The 18,242-nt window shown below is 46.2% G+C and overlaps 1 protein-coding gene across 1 annotated transcript in view; it reads left to right on the forward strand.

Annotated features, from left to right (window-relative positions):
• The window catches only part of LOC106584104 (protein furry homolog-like), a 70,384-nt gene that overhangs the window by 29,219 nt on the left and 22,923 nt on the right, over positions 1-18,242 (forward strand). Inside the window, 30 exon segments of the mRNA XM_014168954.2 lie at positions 3,139-3,219; positions 3,415-3,583; positions 4,367-4,459; positions 4,740-4,838; positions 4,977-5,078; positions 8,799-8,902; positions 9,183-9,291; positions 9,398-9,484; positions 9,589-9,760; positions 10,016-10,148; positions 10,233-10,340; positions 10,497-10,734; positions 11,190-11,369; positions 11,499-11,585; positions 11,930-12,198; positions 12,680-12,878; positions 13,065-13,189; positions 13,379-13,436; positions 13,532-13,623; positions 13,763-13,935; positions 14,039-14,199; positions 14,295-14,405; positions 14,648-14,802; positions 14,901-15,000; positions 15,110-15,278; positions 15,466-15,737; positions 15,846-15,986; positions 16,100-16,271; positions 16,500-16,587; positions 16,676-16,788. Coding sequence (XP_014024429.1) covers positions 3,139-3,219; positions 3,415-3,583; positions 4,367-4,459; positions 4,740-4,838; positions 4,977-5,078; positions 8,799-8,902; positions 9,183-9,291; positions 9,398-9,484; positions 9,589-9,760; positions 10,016-10,148; positions 10,233-10,340; positions 10,497-10,734; positions 11,190-11,369; positions 11,499-11,585; positions 11,930-12,198; positions 12,680-12,878; positions 13,065-13,189; positions 13,379-13,436; positions 13,532-13,623; positions 13,763-13,935; positions 14,039-14,199; positions 14,295-14,405; positions 14,648-14,802; positions 14,901-15,000; positions 15,110-15,278; positions 15,466-15,737; positions 15,846-15,986; positions 16,100-16,271; positions 16,500-16,587; positions 16,676-16,788 — 4,160 coding nt within the window.

The raw sequence follows: 18,242 nt of genomic DNA on the forward strand, positions 1-18,242 counted from the left end.
ATAAAACCTGAAAATACTGTAGAGTAATTCAAAGCCATTTGCAAACAGCAAGTTGAACCTCTTTGTCGAGCCGAGGGTAAGTGTTGTTTCAAGCACACACACAATACCATCTTTAAAGGGATAGTTTACTGGGAATACAAAGTAACATGATTTCCCACCCAACTCTGCTGTAGTTGATTCAAGAAGGCTGTTTTGGGATATTAGGTTCCTTTCGACACTTAATAGACATATTTTATTATTGTGAGCATTCTACTAAATGTTTAACATTAAACTGTTCTTGTGCCGGTGTAATAAAACTGTAATTACTTTTGGCGCAGCATTTTATGAGCGCGTTATATAGTACTTCTGTCGTAGCATTTTAATTGCACAGCAATTACCTGAGTTTTTGTAACTACTGTGCACAAGGAATAGTTTCACATTTTAATGTCACATGCACAAGTACAGTGATATGTGACTCAGTCCCGTGTGGCTCAGTTGGTAGAGCATGGTGTTTGCAGCGCCAGGGTTGTGGGTTCGATTCCCACGGGGGACCAGTACTGGGGGGAAAAAATTATTATGAAATGTATGCATTCACTACTGTAAGTCGCTCTGGATAAGAGCATCTGCTAAATGACTAAAATATAAATATATATAAAAATATATGCCTTGTAAGCGCTAATCCTACAAATGCAGTAATCAATAACAATGTAATACTAAAAGTAACAAGGTGGAACAAAAACACACGATATACAAATAAGAACACGAACCGTACTATATAGTATACAGCATACTACTATATATGTGTATGCAGAGTCAGTTCCAGTACAATGTGCAGGGATACCGGATTGATAGAGCTGGATATGTATAGGGGTAAGGTGGCTAGGCATCAGGGTGTATGATAAACAGAGTAGCAGCAGCTTATAGGATGATTGTATGTGAGTGGGTGTGTGTAGAGTCAGTATAGAAGTATGTGCATACGTGTGTGTGCGCAAATTGTGGAGTGAGCGTTTTGTATGCGAGGAGTATCGGCGTGCGTAGTATGTAAGGCCCTGTGAGTGTGCACAGAGACGGTGAAAGAATAAACTACGAAGGTCAACTCCGATAGTCTGTGTAGCCGTTCTGTTAGATATTTAGCAGTCTTATGGCTTGGTGATGGAAGCTGTTCAGGAGCCTGTTGGTGTCAGACTTGATGCACCGATAGCGCTTGCTGTGCAGAAGCAGAGAGAACAGTCTATGGCTTGAGTAGTTTGAGTCTTGAATGATTTTCTGGGCCTTCCTTTCAAACCACCTGATATAGAGGTCCTGGATGGCAGGCAGCTCTGCCCCAGGGATAATGGGCTGTCCCATTTTGAGGATTGGGATTGCCAAACCTTTTCAACCTCCTGAGGTAGAAGAGGCGCTGTCACACCTTCACTGTGCGCGTGTGACCATATTAAGTTCCTACTGATTTGGACACTGAGGAAATTGATGTTCTCGACCGACTTCACTACATCCCCGTGGATGGGGACGTGCCTTCCCCCCTCCTTGGTCTTAGTGACTTTGAGGGAGAGGTTGTTCCGGCCCTACACTGCCAGGTCACTGACCACCTCCCTGTAGGCTGTCTCGTCGTGGCCGGTCATCAGGCCTACCACCGTCGTGTCGTCAGCAAACTTGATGATGGTGTTGGAGTCGTGGGTGAACGGGGAGTACTGGAGGGGACTGAGCACACACCCCTGTAGGGCCCCCGTGTTGAGGGTCAGCGTGGTGGAGGTGACGTTGCCTACCCTCACCACACGTTGACGTGTGCCATAACCAGCCTCTCAAAGCACTTCAGGGCAGACGTCATTGTGGCATGAAGCCTTAGAGTTCTTGAGAACAGGAATGATGGTGGTCATCTTAAAACGTGGGGATTCCAGACTGGGACAAGAAGAGGTTGAACATTATCGTTAATATACCTGCCAGCTGTTCTGCGCTTTCTCTGAGAATGTTCCCTAGAATACTACCAAGTGACTGTTCCTTATTCCATGTAATGACTCCATTATTATGCAACTATGTAACAACTTCATGTAACAACGTTGCTATGGTAATCAAAGTTACAAAGACCTTGATGTCAAGTATTACTATACCTGTCTCACTCATTATGAAAATATATTTGTCAGTCATTTTGAAGCTGCAAAAGTGGTCTAGTCTAATATTGAGGTGATTTCAATGTCCCTCATATTTAGTTCTAGGCTAAATAGGCTATATTAAGATTTATAACAAAGAGCCCTTAAAACCATGTGCTTATGATCATTTTTTGGGACTAATTTCAACTAACTTGTAGTTTTTGGTTCTTCATCAAATATTTTTTGGTTTTCAATTTAATTGCATATATTCAAATATTTTCAAATATTGATTTGGTTTCCTGAGAGGTATTCAAAAGTTTAAAATGTTATTTGTTTTTCTGAGACCTGTATTTGAATATCAAATGATTTTTGCGTTTTAGTTGTAACTGTATAGACTAAATTCGACTACCTTGAGTATTTGAAAAGTTGGTATTTTTCTGCCTAGGTCTGACTGACACACACACACACACACTGCTGTCATATATACCAGAGGTGTTCACTCTTACCCTACGAGGTCCGGAGCCTGCTGATTTTCTGTCCTACCTGATAATTAATTGCACACACCTGGTCTCCCAGGTCTAAATCAGTCCCTGATTAGAGGGGAACAATGAAAAAACACAGTGGAACTGGCTTCGAGGTCCACAGTTGAGTTTTGAGGGCTGTATACAGTACAGTAGTCTAAGTCCAACACATAATATTCCTGAGTGGTTTTGGCTCTGCAGTGCAGTGACTCATTACTTTATGGGTGTTTGGATAGACTGTTTTTTATAACCAATGTGTGTGACTTTATGGCCTGTCCACATCATTGTCACTCTCAGAAAACACAATCGCCACTTGTTAGACAAGTTGAGTAAACCTTCACTCAACTGTTTCAACCCTACATTATACAGCCACATGCCTCTGGTTTTAGAGAGATGGCTGTTGGGATGATATTTCCTTTAATAGTTTTGTTGTTTGTTCAGCTGCTTCACACAGGTCTGTTTTATGGGTCAGTGTCTTCGTACACCCATGTTAAAACATTACGAGAGCTACTTCTCTTTGTGTGGGTGGGTCAACGATGTCTTCTGATTGACAGGTACTCCGGCCCCAACACTGTCAATGTGCACATCATAGCAGACCTGTATGCGGAGGTCATCGGAGTTCTCACACAGTCAAAGTAAGGGTTTCCTCCTTGGGGTTTTTCCAAGTTCAAGTCCTCTCAACGCAGTTGAAATAACTGAACAGGTCACTCCTGTTTTATTTACACGCCACTTCTAAACTCTGTTAAAAATGCGCCAACTCCTTATGAAAGACTGAGAATCAGAGGCTGAGTGAGACGCTAAATCGGTGTAATGTGTGTTGGTCGCTCCAGGTTCCAGGCGGTGCGTAAGAAGTTCATCACGGAGCTGAAGGAGCTGAGGCAGAAGGAGCAGAGCCCCTACGTGGTCCAGAGCATCATCAGCCTCATCATGGGCATGAAGTTCTTCAGGGTCAAGATGTACCCCGTGGAGGACTTCGAGGCCTCCTTCCAGTTCATGCAGGTCAGTTATCCTGGGTCGTGTTCATTTAGAGCTCACCGTAGCAAACCGTACCAAGAAAAGAAGCGTTCCTCATTGGACAAGTTCAGGCATTCCTTCCCCATTTTCAAAACTTCAGTTTTGGTGAATTCAACCCTGATGTGTCCAAGCAACAGGTGTTGATCTAATCTACTGGATGCCCAGACTGTACGGTACTGTATGTCTGATTGTGTCCGAGTGGCTCCGTATGCTCGACTGATGGCTCTCTGCGGAACCACTGTACACCCATTAGAGGTTTTACTGCAGCCTTTTTGTTGGGACTCAGCAGCTCTCTCTAGCCAAGCCTCATAAAGCTAGAGTAACGATCAGATAGCGGATCTTTGTGCCAAGAGGAGTGTGTGCATTGTAGGCCCAGCCAAGAGCACTGAACGGAGCAATGCCTTTTCGTTAAGCTCAATACGGCAGCAAAGATCCTGCTCAATATGCTCCCCTCGGAACAAGCCCTGATTTTTCCCAGTGTGTTAATGGAATGTTGGGTAATATGCAGATTGTTTTGTTTTCCTTACGTCTGTTGGTTTCTGTGCTTCTACACCTGCATTGCTTGCTGTTTGGGGTTTTAGGCTGGGTTTCTGTACAGCACTTTATGACATCAGCTGATGTAAGAAGGGGTTTATAAATACATTTGATTGATTTCTGCCCTTATGCGAGAATCCGTTACAGTCTTGGTTTTTATGTGTCTAATGGGTTTGTGGATCTGTCACGCCGTTTGTCCTCATCCATGTTGGTATGGCTCTGTGTGTTCCTCAGGAATGTGCCCAGTATTTCCTGGAGGTGAAGGATAAGGACATAAAGCATGCATTGGCTGGCCTCTTTGTTGAGATCCTCATCCCTGTTGCTGCTGTGAGTACCAACCAGACAACATAATACCAAACATGGGAAAACCCCACATTCCACAGTATGGTTATTAGTAGCATAGTGTTTTTCTAGATTCCACTGTGTTAGTTACCATAGAAAGCACATTAGATTGGCTGTGATGTCATTGGCAGCGTCTGAAATTGCACACCATTCCCTATATGTGGGCCCTGGTGAAAAGTAGTGCACTATAAAGGGAATAGGGTACCATTTCGGTCGCACGTATTAATTGAATGGGCTGTGGTGACGCCTTCCTCCCTCCCTGCAGGCGGTGAAGAATGAAGTCAACGTGCCGTGCCTCAAGAACTTTGTGGAGATGCTCTACCAGACAACCTTTGACCTTAGCTCCAGGAAGAAGCACTCTTTGGTAACGTCAACTCTTCCCTCCCACTTCTCTCTCCGGTCTCCTTTCCGCTCTCTTTTTAAAAATTTTATTACGTTAACTCTATCGTCTCCCTCTCTTTCCCCATTCCCTCCCTCTTTCCCCATTCCCTCCCTCTTTCAGGCTCTGTATCCTCTGGTGACGTGCCTGCTGTGTGTCAGTCAGAAGCAGTTCTTCCTCAATAACTGGCACATCTTCCTCACAAACTGCCTCTCGCACCTGAAGGTAAATGACACAATCAGCTCAAGCATGTACCTGACAGAGTTACTGGCCTATAAAGGACTCTGAAAAGAAATGCAAACGTCCATGCCAATTTCACATTTGAATAGGACACTTTCTGGTTTATCTTTAACCTCTCTGGGATTTGTGGGACGCTATTGCAGGGCGCCAAATTCAAACAACAGAAATCTCATAATTTAAAATTCCTCAAACATACAAGTATTATACACCATTTTAAAGATAAACTTCTTGTTAATCCAACCACAGTGTCCGATTTCAAAAAGGCTTTACGGCGAAAGCAAACCATGCTATTATCTGAGGACAGCACCCCATCAAACAAACACAGACAATCATAATTCAACCCGCCAGGCACAACACAAAAGTCAGAAATAACATATATAATGCATGCCTTACCTTTGAAGATCTTCTTCTGTTGGCACTCCAATATGTCCATTAAACATCACAAATGGTCCTTTTGTTCAACTAATTACGTCGTTATATATCCAAAATGTCAATTTATTTGGCACGTTTGATCCAGAAAAACACCGGTTCCAACTCACGCCACATGACTACTAAATATCTCATAAGTTACCTGTAATCTTTGTCCAAACATTTCAAACAACTTTCCTAATACAACTTTAGGTATTTTTTTACGTAAATAATCGATGAAATTTAAGACGGGATAAACTGCGTTCAATACCGGAGGAAAACAAAGTGGAGCGTGCTTTCTGGTCACGCGCCTCTATCAAACAGTACACTTCCCTCGAGCCTCGTTCTGAACAGGCGTACTTCTTCATTACACAAAGGAAAAACATCAACCAATTTCTAAAGACTGTTGACATCCAGTGGAAGCGATGGGAACTGCAAGCAACTGCCTTAGAGTTCTGGATTCCCAATGAAAACCCATTGAAAAGAGAGTGACCTCAACAACAAAAGATTCCAGGTTGGTTTGTCCTCGGGATTTTGCCTGCCAAATAAGTTCTGTTATACTCACAGACATCATTCAAAGAGTTTTAGAAACTTCAGTGTTTTCTATCCAAATCTACCAATTATATGAATATCCTAGCTTTTGGGTCTGAGAAACATGCATTTTTAATTTGGGCACGCTTTTCATCCGGACGTGAAAATACTGCCCCCTATCCCAAAGAAGTTAAAGACAGCGGATTCCCTAATGTTTGAAGTTCACTGGGACATGTCATTGAGTGTTTCTAAAGACTGTATAATGAAAATAGATTATCTCCAGTCCCTTTAGCTGTATGAAGTGCTATGAACCTAAGATGTTTGTTGCATACCAAGTTCTGTCATGTGTTACTGTTAACCGTGACTGAAACCTTATTGCTCTAGCAGAATGTTCTTTAGTCCAGGTAAGTTGTTAATTGTCATAGTGAGATGTTAGCCATCCCCCACACATCAGAAATGGATCTGAGGTGTTGAAGGGTGTGCCTTTTAATAATCACATCTTCCTCCTACCCTGTCCGACAACCCCTTTCAAGCCAATCAATCGTGCTCCTCTCCTGTACCGTACCTCAAGCCAATCCAGCCCAGATTTTTACTGTGTTGTGTGACTGTCTCCTCGCTTCTCAACTCTGAATAGATTCCTTTGTGGCGATTCATTACCTCTGATTCCATGGTGGACACGCGCTATAATTCCCTTTGCTCCTGATGACTCTGTTGTTGAACTGACTCTCTATAATCACAGTCAGGTGGTGATTCAGTTGCTTTTGATATCCTGTGAAAGATTAGATTCTCTTTGATTACGTAGTTGTACTTAACCTGGTGATTTAGATTTACATCAGCACCAAATGGACTAATCTCCCTTGTTTTTGTGGTGGAACCTGAGTCTCTGGTGGAGATTTTTGGGGGAAGTAGTGATGATTTAGCTCCTGTTGTCCACTGGGCCATTTTAACCCTGTCCTTGTTCTCACGTCACTCCAGATCAAATTCTGATTGATTCCGTTTAGTGCCTTACCTTGATTCTTGCTCTCCAAAACAATCCGATTTTGTTAGTGCCGTAACATACGGCTTGCTTTCCTACTTGCTCTGTCTGTTTACTGTCCCTCTCCTCACGCCGTCTATCCACACCTCCTTCACCCCTGCTTTGTGTGTGTTTGTGTTCTCTTCCCTGTCAGTTTGATTTGCCATCTGTTGCACATCTTTCATCTTCTTCACTTTCACAAAGTATGAAATATAAGAACATCATGCTACATGTCAAAATGTAAAAAAATAAATAAAATGTCTATCATTGCAGTCTTTCTACACGACTATATTGATGGATATTTGTTTTGACATATTACTGCTTTTGCATTTCTTACTTTGCATCTCACTTCTGTGTCTAATATGGGACTGGCTCAAGTCGATAGAAGGCAGTTGGTAGTGAGGGTTTTTAGTCAAACTTCTCATTTTTGTGTTTCTATTATATTTTGCTCTGTTCTCTTTCTAACCTGCATGTCTCCCTCCCCACGTCCTCACACGCCATGTCTCCTGTCGTTTTGTCTCACATTTTCACTCGCTCCAGATACCGTCTAACAACAGCATCCGAAAGCAGATTGAGACACTGCAGGTGAGTTTGTCTGGTGGCATGACCCCCCCCCCCCCCTCGTCCGAGAGGTCACCTGACCCTGTCCTGAGCCTCTGGAGGACAGAGGGAATGCACCTCCTTAGCCGGGGGCAACAATGAGCTGGATAGTCTTCTTAAAGTGGAACTTACTGGGAGAAAAGATTACACAGAAAATAGTGGTTGGACACTTGGCTCTTAATCGCAAATTGTTTGAAACGCTATGACGGCTTTGACTTCATCAGTGGTTTACGGCTTTGCTGTTTTCTGTGTATAGTAGTGGTTAGTGACGTCAATAGAGCGGACTGCATCATGCCAATGTGTAGCTAACACATTCTCAGAGACCTACCTTACTCTTTGAGGGGTATTACGAAGCCAGTTACCTGGAAGGGGTTGTTGGTAGACTAACCAGATGGATTTTCTAGTCTCTGTTTGGAGACCCGTAGAGTCCTGCATAATTTTGTGTGTTCACTTAGCGTTTGTGAGAGGCTCTCTCTAGTTACACCAAATTCTATTATCTCTGTGGTGTTGCCGTGCGGCTGTGTGACACACCCTTGCAGCTCCGTGGCCCACTGAAGGGTCGGAAAGGTCATTTTAGTACCCTTGAAAGAATCCTTTGTATGGCTGTCCACTGTGTTGATGTTGGAGGAGGGTATGTTGCGTGCGTGGATTTGATGGGCAGCGCTGTGTAATTGCGTTTTTACTCACTGTTTTTTGTTTGTTTTTGTGAACGCTCAGCTGTACAAACATTCCCCGGGGTTCAGAACATCAGAACCTACCGCTAGCATAACACGCTGTACTACATCTATATATAGACAGGCTCACTCTGGCACCGATTTCTTTTAAGACGAGCTGAAATCTTTTCAAGAATCTCGTACATCAGTCGTTTTTATGGAAGACGATTCCTAAATGTAATTGGTGTGTGACAGGTGGATGAATCTGACAGGCCGTTAGATCTGAAGGCGGACCTCGTTATCAAATCACAGATACGACTTGCCGCGAGTCATATCCATCACTGGGGCATCTCAAACATTTACTCTAAATGAGACCTGAAACAAGCTGAATAAATTGTCTCATTCAGTACAGTAGGTCAAAGGGATGGTTTGTGCTCCACACCGGACTTCCCGGAGGAGGCAGTTTATCTGTTTCCTCTCTGTCCCTTTTTTTTTTAGAACAAAGACCCCAAAATGTCCCGTGTGGCGCTGGAGTCCCTCTATAGACTGCTGTGGGTCTACATCATCAGGATCAAGTGTGAGAGCAACACCGTCACGCAGAGGTCAGTACCAGCCTGGCCCAGAGACTGAGACGGGTCAGGACCAGGGTCCACACACTCACCCTGTTGGCCCATGACCACTATCTCTGTGTGAACAGACACTGTCAAATGAAAGTCTCCCAGACCAGCACCTAAATCACCATATTACAACAAACAAATGCCCACTCCTTCTGCAGAAGCAGAACTAGAATCCCATCTACACTCAGAACTGGTCTAGTCTACAGTCTCCTTGGTGAACATCACCCGTTGAATAATCATTTAATCCTCTCCTGTTTCCCTGCAGCCGGCTGCTCAGCATCGTTTCAGCACTTTTCCCCAAAGGTTCCCGTAGTGTGGTGCCGAGGGACACGCCCCTCAACATCTTCGTCAAGATCATCCAGTTCATAGCTCAGGTTTGTTTTATGAGGTCATGCTGGAGTAGTTCTTGTATAATTCAGCGACTGGCTTGAATGTTATCTGTGATTAGTGATTATGGGTCTTTTGTGGCTCATTTCACAGGAAAGGCTTGACTTTGCTATGAAGGAGATCATTTATGACCTCCTGTGTGTGGGGAAATCTCACAAGACCTTCACCATCAATCCAGAGGTAAGAGATGGCCGAGAGACGACAGTCATTTTCCAATCATACTCACTGTGATTATTCTCTTCAATCACCGACTGTTCCTTTCTCCCTCGTTCTCGCGCTCTCAGAGGATGAATATTGGCCTGAGGGCCTTCCTTGTGATAGCTGACAGTCTGCAGCAGAAGGACGGGGAGCCGCCCATGCCCACCACAGGGGTCATCATGCCCTCAGGAAACACTCTGCGGGTCAAAAAGATCTTCCTCGCCACCACCCTCACTGACGAGGAGGCCAAGGTCATCGGTAGGTCAACATCTCTGAGCTCCACCCTGGTCACAACAGGACAGCATGAATCAGCTATGACTCAGGGACTATGGACCAAAGTCAGCTTTGTTGCTAACTCTGGCTATTTTACATTGATGTTGAACATGAAACGTTGGTCATTGTGCACTGTCCCTGCCGTATACATTTCTTAAATAAATAATCTTATGGGAGTGGGTCATTTTAAGGTTACGTTTGTGTACAGTGTCAGAGTAATGACTGTGAGTGTGTGTGTAGGCATGTCACTGTACTACCCAGCGGTGAGAAAGGCCCTGGACAACATTCTGCGTCACTTGGACAAGGAGGTGGGGCGCTCCATGAGCATGACCAACGTCCAGATGTCCAATAAGGAGCCTGAGGACATGATTACGTAAGGGCCTCTCTGACTTAAAACATGTGTGGCCCATAACATATGTGTTTTTTACGTGTGTGTGTAAACTGTGTTGTTTTGCAGGGGGGAGAGGAAGCCGAAGATCGATCTGTTCCGTACGTGTGTGGCGGCCATCCCCAGGCTGATCCCGGACGGCATGAGCAGACAGGACCTGATTGAGCTGCTGGCTAAGTAAAGGACCCCACTCCTTCACATGCGCCACCTCTGTCTGGGACTAATTGATGAACAGCGCAATGGGGCTTTTTATTTTGCCAAAGCTGTGCCTTCAAAAGCTCTGATTGTGATCCCGTTTTGACCTCTGTCTGACCCGTGCGTCCTCCTCCCCAGGCTGACCATCCACATGGACGAGGAGCTGCGCGGCCTGGCCTTCACCACCCTGCAAGCCCTGATGGTGGACTTCCCAGAGTGGAGGGAGGACGTGCTCTCTGGCTTCGTCTACTTCGTGGTGCGCGAGGTCACCGACGTCCACCCCACGCTGCTAGACAACGCCGTCAAGATGCTGCTGCAGCTCATCAGCCAGTGGAGGCAGACCGTCCAGACCAGCAACAAGACCCACGAGGCACAGGTGGGTGGATAGCTGTGGCGTCTCTCATTTTGTCCGGTTGTGGTCAACTCTGTGTGTTTTACATGTGTGTAACGCCGTATAAGGACAGGGGCTCGAAGTCCTTGCTCTGTACTGTAGTAGTAGGGTTATTTAAGCATTAATGCCAGAGGGGGTGTGGTATATGGCCAATATACCACGGCTAAGGGCTGTTCTTAGGCACAACGCAACGCGGACAGTCCTTAGCCATGGTATGTTGGCCACATATCACAAACCCCCGAGGTGCCTTATTGCTATTATAAACTGGTTACCAATGTAATTAGAGCAGTAAAAATAATGTTTTGTCATACCAGTGGTTTACGGTCTGATATATCACGGCTGTCAGCCAATCAGCATTCAGGGCTCGAACCATCCAGTTTATATTGTGTATTTTGAATTTGGTTTGTGTGATAAAGTAACCCTGTCTGTGTGTGCTCCAGCAGGGCCCTGGAAGCGGGCCGTCTCTGCCCCTGGAGCGCTCTCCTCTGTGGGGGGTGCTGCACGTGGCGGAGGGCCTGGCACTGGTGGTTCTGTGCAGCTGCCGCCCCGCCACGCGCAGGCTGGCTGTTAATATCCTCAAAGAGGTCCGAGCCCTGCACACCGCTCTGGGCATCGCCAAGGTAACTACCAACTCAGACTGACAGATGGGGTTGTGAAAGTGACTCAAATAATGAGATGCAGTGTTGTTAAAGTAACCTCAGTTAAGATGCAAGAGACTCACGTTCACTGTTTCTGCCTGTCTTTTTCAGGGAGATGAGGAGTTGGCCATAGATGTGATGGACAGGCTAAGTGCATCTGTGCTGGAGAGCTTCATCCATCTCACAGGAGCTGACCAGGTAAGAATGGCAAAGCTGTTGGGTAACACATGATTTTGATTTAACTAGGCAAGTCAATTAAGAACATATTCTTATTTACAATGGCTGCCTACCAAGAGGCAAAAGGCCACCTACGGGGGCTGGGATTCAAAATAAAAATGTAGGACAAAACGCACATCACGACAAGACTACTTAAAGAGAGACCTAGGACAACAACATGGCAGCAACACAACATGGCAGCAACACAACATGGCAGCAACACAACATGGCAGCAACACAACATGGCAGCAACACATGACAACAACATGGCAGCAACACAACATGGTACAGACACCCTGACCCTCATCCTCTCCTCTCCCCTGCAGACCAACCTGCTATATTGTCCCAGTGGTATTGACCTGCAGACGCTGGCAGAATGGAACTCGTCTCCCATCAGCCACCAGTTTGACGTGATCAGCCCGTCACACATCTGGGTGTTTGCCCACGTGACGCAGGGCCAGGACCCCTGGGTCATCAGCCTGTCCAGCTACCTGCGCCAGGAGCACCTGCCCAAGCACTGCCCCACCGCACTCAACTACGCCGGGATGTTCGCCTACACCCGCCTGCAGCTGCTCTCTCCCCAAGTGGACATCAAGTACGTCTCTCCAGGCCTTTACTCTGTCAATTTTGTTCTCATGGGTGCCTGTACACGTTTACATTTGAGGCTGTAAAAAGGCACTTGGTATTGATGTGGTTGCAGTCTGCGATTTTCCCCGCATATTATGCTATGGCTTGCAGATTTGACCAAACACCTCACTATTTCCACGTAAAGCACTCAAAGCGTAGCAATATTATCGCATTAAACTTACCCATCAGCGCAGTACAAAAAAGAGGGCTTGCAATTTCAACCAATCCCAGCACATTTACCGCGTAGTATGGTTCAATTAAGCCACATGTCAATAAACTTTTTCCCTTTGCAACTAATTTTCACGACAAATTAAACAGTTTTTGCATATTGCCATCCAAAATGTCAGAATTGCTGCAGCAAAATCGAGTGTCTTTGCCCACAATAAAATAAATATATATATACCACCTGCCTGTTATTAATCTTTGACCTTTGTCCTCTGCCCCTGCAGCAGCCCTATAAATGCTAAGAAGCTGAACAGCCTGAGCAGCAGTAGTGACTCGTACGTGGGGCTGTGGAGGAACTACCTGATCCTCTGTTGTAGCTCCGCCACTTCCTCCCCCAACTCCTCCTCCTCTGGCTCCGTCCGCTGCTCCCCGCCTGAGACGCTGGCGTCCACGCCGGACAGTGGCTACAGCTACGACTCTAAGGTCAGAGGGCATGACCTATCCACTTTTTTTTCTATATATGTTTTACTTGAGTGCTGTCTGTGACAATGCCTATTCCAAGTTGAGAAAATGCAGTCTTTTTTGTACTATATATAGCTCTATCCTTTTAGTTAGATATTGAAAAATCATTTGTTTTCATATTGATTTCTGATCTTTGTGTGTGTCCAGATTATTGGCACTCCGTCCCCCTCATCCCTGTTCAAACACGTTGTTCCGATGATGCGCTCTGAGAGCATGGACATCACAGAGTCACTCGTCCTGGGGCTTGGCAGGACCAACCCCGCGGCCTTCAGGTGAGGGAGCCGCCCTGTAAATCTGTCTGTGGCTGAGAGTCATGTTTGAGTTGCCTGTGTTTTAAATTTGCATGTTTGAATATATAAATATAGTAGTGTGTGCGTTATTTGGTTAGTAGGCACAGAATGTAGTGAAGTGTGTATGAGCATTTCCCCAGTAGTTTTCCTTACTTCTATTCTATCTTCCAGAGATCTGATAGAGGAACTGAACCCCATCATTAAGGAGGCTCTGGAGAGGAGACCTGAGGTGGGTGCAGCTCACTGACCCTCACATCTCCATTCATGTATCTAACGTAACACTGTACCACCTGCTCACTACTGGCTCTGCTCCTCTTGTTGCAGAACATGAAGCGACGTAGGCGTCGCGACATCCTGAGGGTCCAGCTGGTCCGGATCTTTGAGCTTCTGGCCGACGCTGGCGTCGTCAGTCAGACGTGAGTGGAAGCCAGAACAGAACCATTACATATAAATGCACACGTAGTTCTAGAATATAGTATCCTAGAATAGAATCATGGACCTTCCATCTTTTGAACCCACTGACCCCTGTGCTGTACCCCCTGTGTGTGTGTGCAGGGGGAGTGGCGGTCTGGACGGGGAGAGTCACTCTCTGAACTCGACACTGTTGGAATATGTGGATCTGACGAGACAGCTGCTGGAGGCTGAGAACGACAAAGACTCAGACACACTGAAGGACATCCGCTGCCACTTCAGCGCTCTGGTGGCCAACATCATTCAGAACGTCCCAGGTACTACACACACACACACACACACACACACACACACTATAAAGTGTAAAATGTTGTAGATGTGTGTTTTGTGAGTGGCTACTTGACTGCGTATTCCCACCAGTGCACCAGAGGAGGACCATCTTCCCCCAGCAGTCTCTGAGACACAGTCTGTTCATGTTGTTCAGCCACTGGGCTGGGCCCTTCAGCATCATGTTCACCCCACTGGACCGGTACAGCGACCGCAACATGCAGATCAACCGACACCAGTACTGTGCTCTCAAGGTACAACCAGCTGTTCACACGCAAGCCTATCACTGAGATCCCACTCTGTAAACACGTCATGACAGGGTAAATGTTTGTCTACTGCGTGTCTGCAGGCCATGTCGGCAGTATTGTGCTGTGGTCCAGTGGCTGATAACGTTGGCCTCTCCTCTGATGGTTATCTCTACAAGTGGCTGGACAACATCCTGGACTCTCAGGACAGGAAGGTAAGAGAAGAGCCCTCCTACACTATAGCCTCACTGCTCGGCTTAAACTATTCCTTGATTACCACCAGCTGTCCGTCATCGGCACTGATATGATCGCCAAACAGGATAAGGCTAAACTTTCACAGGTTCAATTACTTTGAGTGGTACGGATGAAGGGAAGGAAATAGCTTGACTCTTGAGGTGCAGCGCTGAGTGTATATGGAGGGCTTGTGCTGATGGTCCCTCTGTGTCCCCCCCTGCAGGTGCACCAGTTGGGCTGTGAGGCGGTGATGCTGCTGTTGGAGCTGAACCCAGACCAGAGTAACCTGATGTTCTGGGCTGTGGACCGCTGTTACACTGGCTCACGCCACGTGGCTGCCGGCTGCTTCAGGGCCATCGCCAACGTCTTTCACAACAGGCACGTCGGCCATTTTATAGTGTTTGTGTGTGTAGTGTTATAGTGTATTAACTCTAATCCATAATGTATTAATGTGATTGATGTCGTATGGTCTACAGGGATTACCAGTTTGACACTGTGGTGCTGCTGAATCTGATCTTGTTCAAGTCGGCTGATTCATCCAGAGATATCTATGAGGTGGCCATGCAGCTGCTGCAGGTTGGTTTGACACGATCCGGGACACATACTGGATCTATTTGGGGAAGATCCAGTATTTTTTTTTTTACATGTACTTAATGGGATTTTTCTGTGCGTGTTCTGTCCCCAGATCTTGGAGCCCAAGTTCTTCCGTTACGCTCACAAACTGGAGATCCAGAGAACAGATGGGATCCTGAGCCCTCCCTCCCCGCTGCCACACCTCTACTCTGTCTCCTACTACCAGCTGTCTGAGGAGCTGGCCAGGACATACCCAGAGCTCACCCTGCCCATCTTCTCAGGTCTGCACTGTTACATCACACACCGTCCTACACTCTTCTGTCTCATTGGGCAAGTCTCAAAAGACACCCTGGTCAATGTAGTGCTCTTTAAAAGGACATGGCCGGCCATTCGAGATGCGTAGCTTTGGCGTTTGGCACGTAGATATGAGTCATATCAGTGCGGCGACTGTGCCGTTTCCTTCCGCAGAGGTGAGCCAGCGTATCCAGACAGCACACCCTGGTGGTCGCCAGGTGATGCTGCACTACCTCCTGCCCTGGATGAACAACGTGGAGCTGGTGGACTTCAAGCCGTCGCCACGGCGACAGGAACCCCCAGTCTGTGAGGAGGAGGAGGAGGAGGAGGCCCACGAGCGCGACATGATGATGGTCAACAGCCGGCGCTGGCTCAGAGGGGAGGGCTGGGGCTCCCCGCACGCCACCACCATGGTGCTCAACAACCTCATGTTCATGACCGCCAAGGTACGACCACACACACACACACACACACACACACACACACACACAGGCATTACGTTGTCTACTGCTGATAAATGATAGTGTTTGTTTGAACTGCGCTTGTGTATACAGTACGGGGATGAGTTTGCGTGGTCAGAGATAGAGAACGTGTGGACCACCCTGGCCGACAGCTGGCCAAAGAACCTGAAGATCATCCTGCACTTCCTCATCAGCATGTCAGGGGTCAACAGTGAGCCCAGCCTCCTGCCCTATGTAAGTCCAGTTTACACACAGTGTCCTCTCTCCCTCACACCTCCCATATCCAACCATTATTCAGTCATCTTAAATGTTTGTTAAAACGTGTGTGTGTGTGTGTGTGTTGTCAGGTGAAGCGGGTGGTGGTGTACCTGGGCAGGGATAAGACTATGCAGCTGCTGGAGGAGCTGATGTGTGAGCTGGACCTGACAGACCCAGTGAGCTCTGCTGTCACTCACATGGACAACCCTCCCTACTACCGCATCACCTCCAGCTACAAGATCCCCTCCGTCACCTCAGCAGGTATATATCACACTGTCTTCTATACATGTCCCCCCTCTACGTTATAGCCCCACTGTCCTGGGATATGAAACACAGATGCCTGATGTTTCTATGTTACATATTCCCCCGTCTGCTCCCTCATGGACTGTTGGACTGTATGTATAACTGTCATAATGACATTGTCTGTCATGTACCTCATAAACCTTGTTGCCGTAGTTTCTAGATGTCTATCCCCGTCTCTGTCGACAGGAACCACCTCCAGCAGTAACACCATGGTGCCAGGAACCGACGGTCACCATGACAGCAGCAAGAATAAAGACTCCAACATGGATGACAGGTATGAGATCACACACTAACTCTCTCACACACACACACACACCGAGACACTCCCAGTGAGACTACAGCTGTCTCTCTGTTGTCTGCAGTTCCACCCATCTGGACATCTACAGTGGTCTGAACAGCAACCTGAACCGTCAGCACCACCGCCTGGAGTCTCGCTACAGCAGCAGCTCTGGAGGATCCTATGAGGAGGAGAAGAGTAAGAGACAGCCATACTACTCTATGCTTTACAGTTGAAGTCAAAAGTTTACATACACTTAGGTTGGAGTTATTAACTCGTTTTTCAACCACTCCACAAATTTCTTGTTAACAAACTATAGTTTTGGCAAGTCTGCATGACACAAGTAATTTTTCCAACAATTGTTTCCAGACAGATTATTTCACTTATAATTCACTGTATCACAATTCCAGTAGGTCAGAGGTTTACATACACTAAGTTGACTGTGCCTTTAAACAGCTTGGAAAATTCCAGAAAATGATGTCATGGCTTTAGACGCTTCTGATAGGCTAATTGACATCATTTGAGTCAATACCTGTGGATGTATTTCAAGGCCTACCTTCAAACTCAGTGCCTCTTTGCTTGACATCATGGGAAAATCAAAAGAAATCAGCCAAGACCTCTGTAAATAAATTGTAGCCCTCCACAAGTCTGGTTCATCCTTGGGAGCAATTTCCAAACGCCTGAAGGTACCACGTTCATATGTACAAACAATAGTACGCAAGTATTAACACCATGGGACCATGTAGCCATCATACAGCTCAGGAAGGATACGTGTTCTGTCTCCTAGAGATTAATGTACTTTGGTGCGAAAAGTGCAAATCAATCCCAGAACAACAGCAAAGGACCTTGTGAAGATGCTGGAGGAAACGGGTACAAAAGTATCTATATCGACATAACCTGAAAGGCTGCTCAGCAAGGAAGAAGCCACTGCTCCAAAACCGGCATAAGAAAGCCAGACTACGGTTTGCAACTGCACATGGGGACAAGCTCATGCTTTTTGGAGAAATGTCCTCTGGTCTGATGAAACAAAAATAGAACTGTTTGGCCATAATGACTTATGTTTGGAGGAAAAAGGGGGAGGCTTGCAAGCCGAAGAACACCGTTCCAACTGTGAAGCGCGGTGGTGGCAGCATCATGTTGTGGGGGTGCTTTTCTACAGGAGGGACTGGTGCACTTAACAAAATAGATAGCCACATAATTTTCCTCCCTCATGATGCCATGTTGAAGCAACATCTCAAGACATCAGTCAGGAAGTTAAAGCTTGGTCACAAATGGGTCTTCCAAATGGACAATGACCCCAAGCATTCTTCCAAAGTTGTGGCAAAATGGCTTAAGGACAACAAATTCAAGCTATTGGAGTGGCCATCACAAAGCCCTGACCTCAATCCCATAGGAAATTTGCGAGCAAGGAGGCCTACAAACCTGACTCAGTTGCTCTGTCGGGAGGAATGGGCTATAATTCACCCAACTTATTGTGGGAAGATTGTGGAAGGCTACCCGAAATGTTTGACCCAAGTTAAACTATTTAAAGGCAATGCTATCAAATACTAATTGAGTGCATGTAAACTTCTGACCCACTGGGAATGTGATGAAAGAAATAAAAGCTGAAACAAATCATTCTCTCTACTATTATTCTGACATTTCACATTCTT

This window comes from Salmo salar, chromosome ssa23, assembly GCF_905237065.1.
Source record: "Salmo salar chromosome ssa23, Ssal_v3.1, whole genome shotgun sequence".
Lineage (NCBI taxonomy): Eukaryota > Metazoa > Chordata > Actinopteri > Salmoniformes > Salmonidae > Salmo > Salmo salar.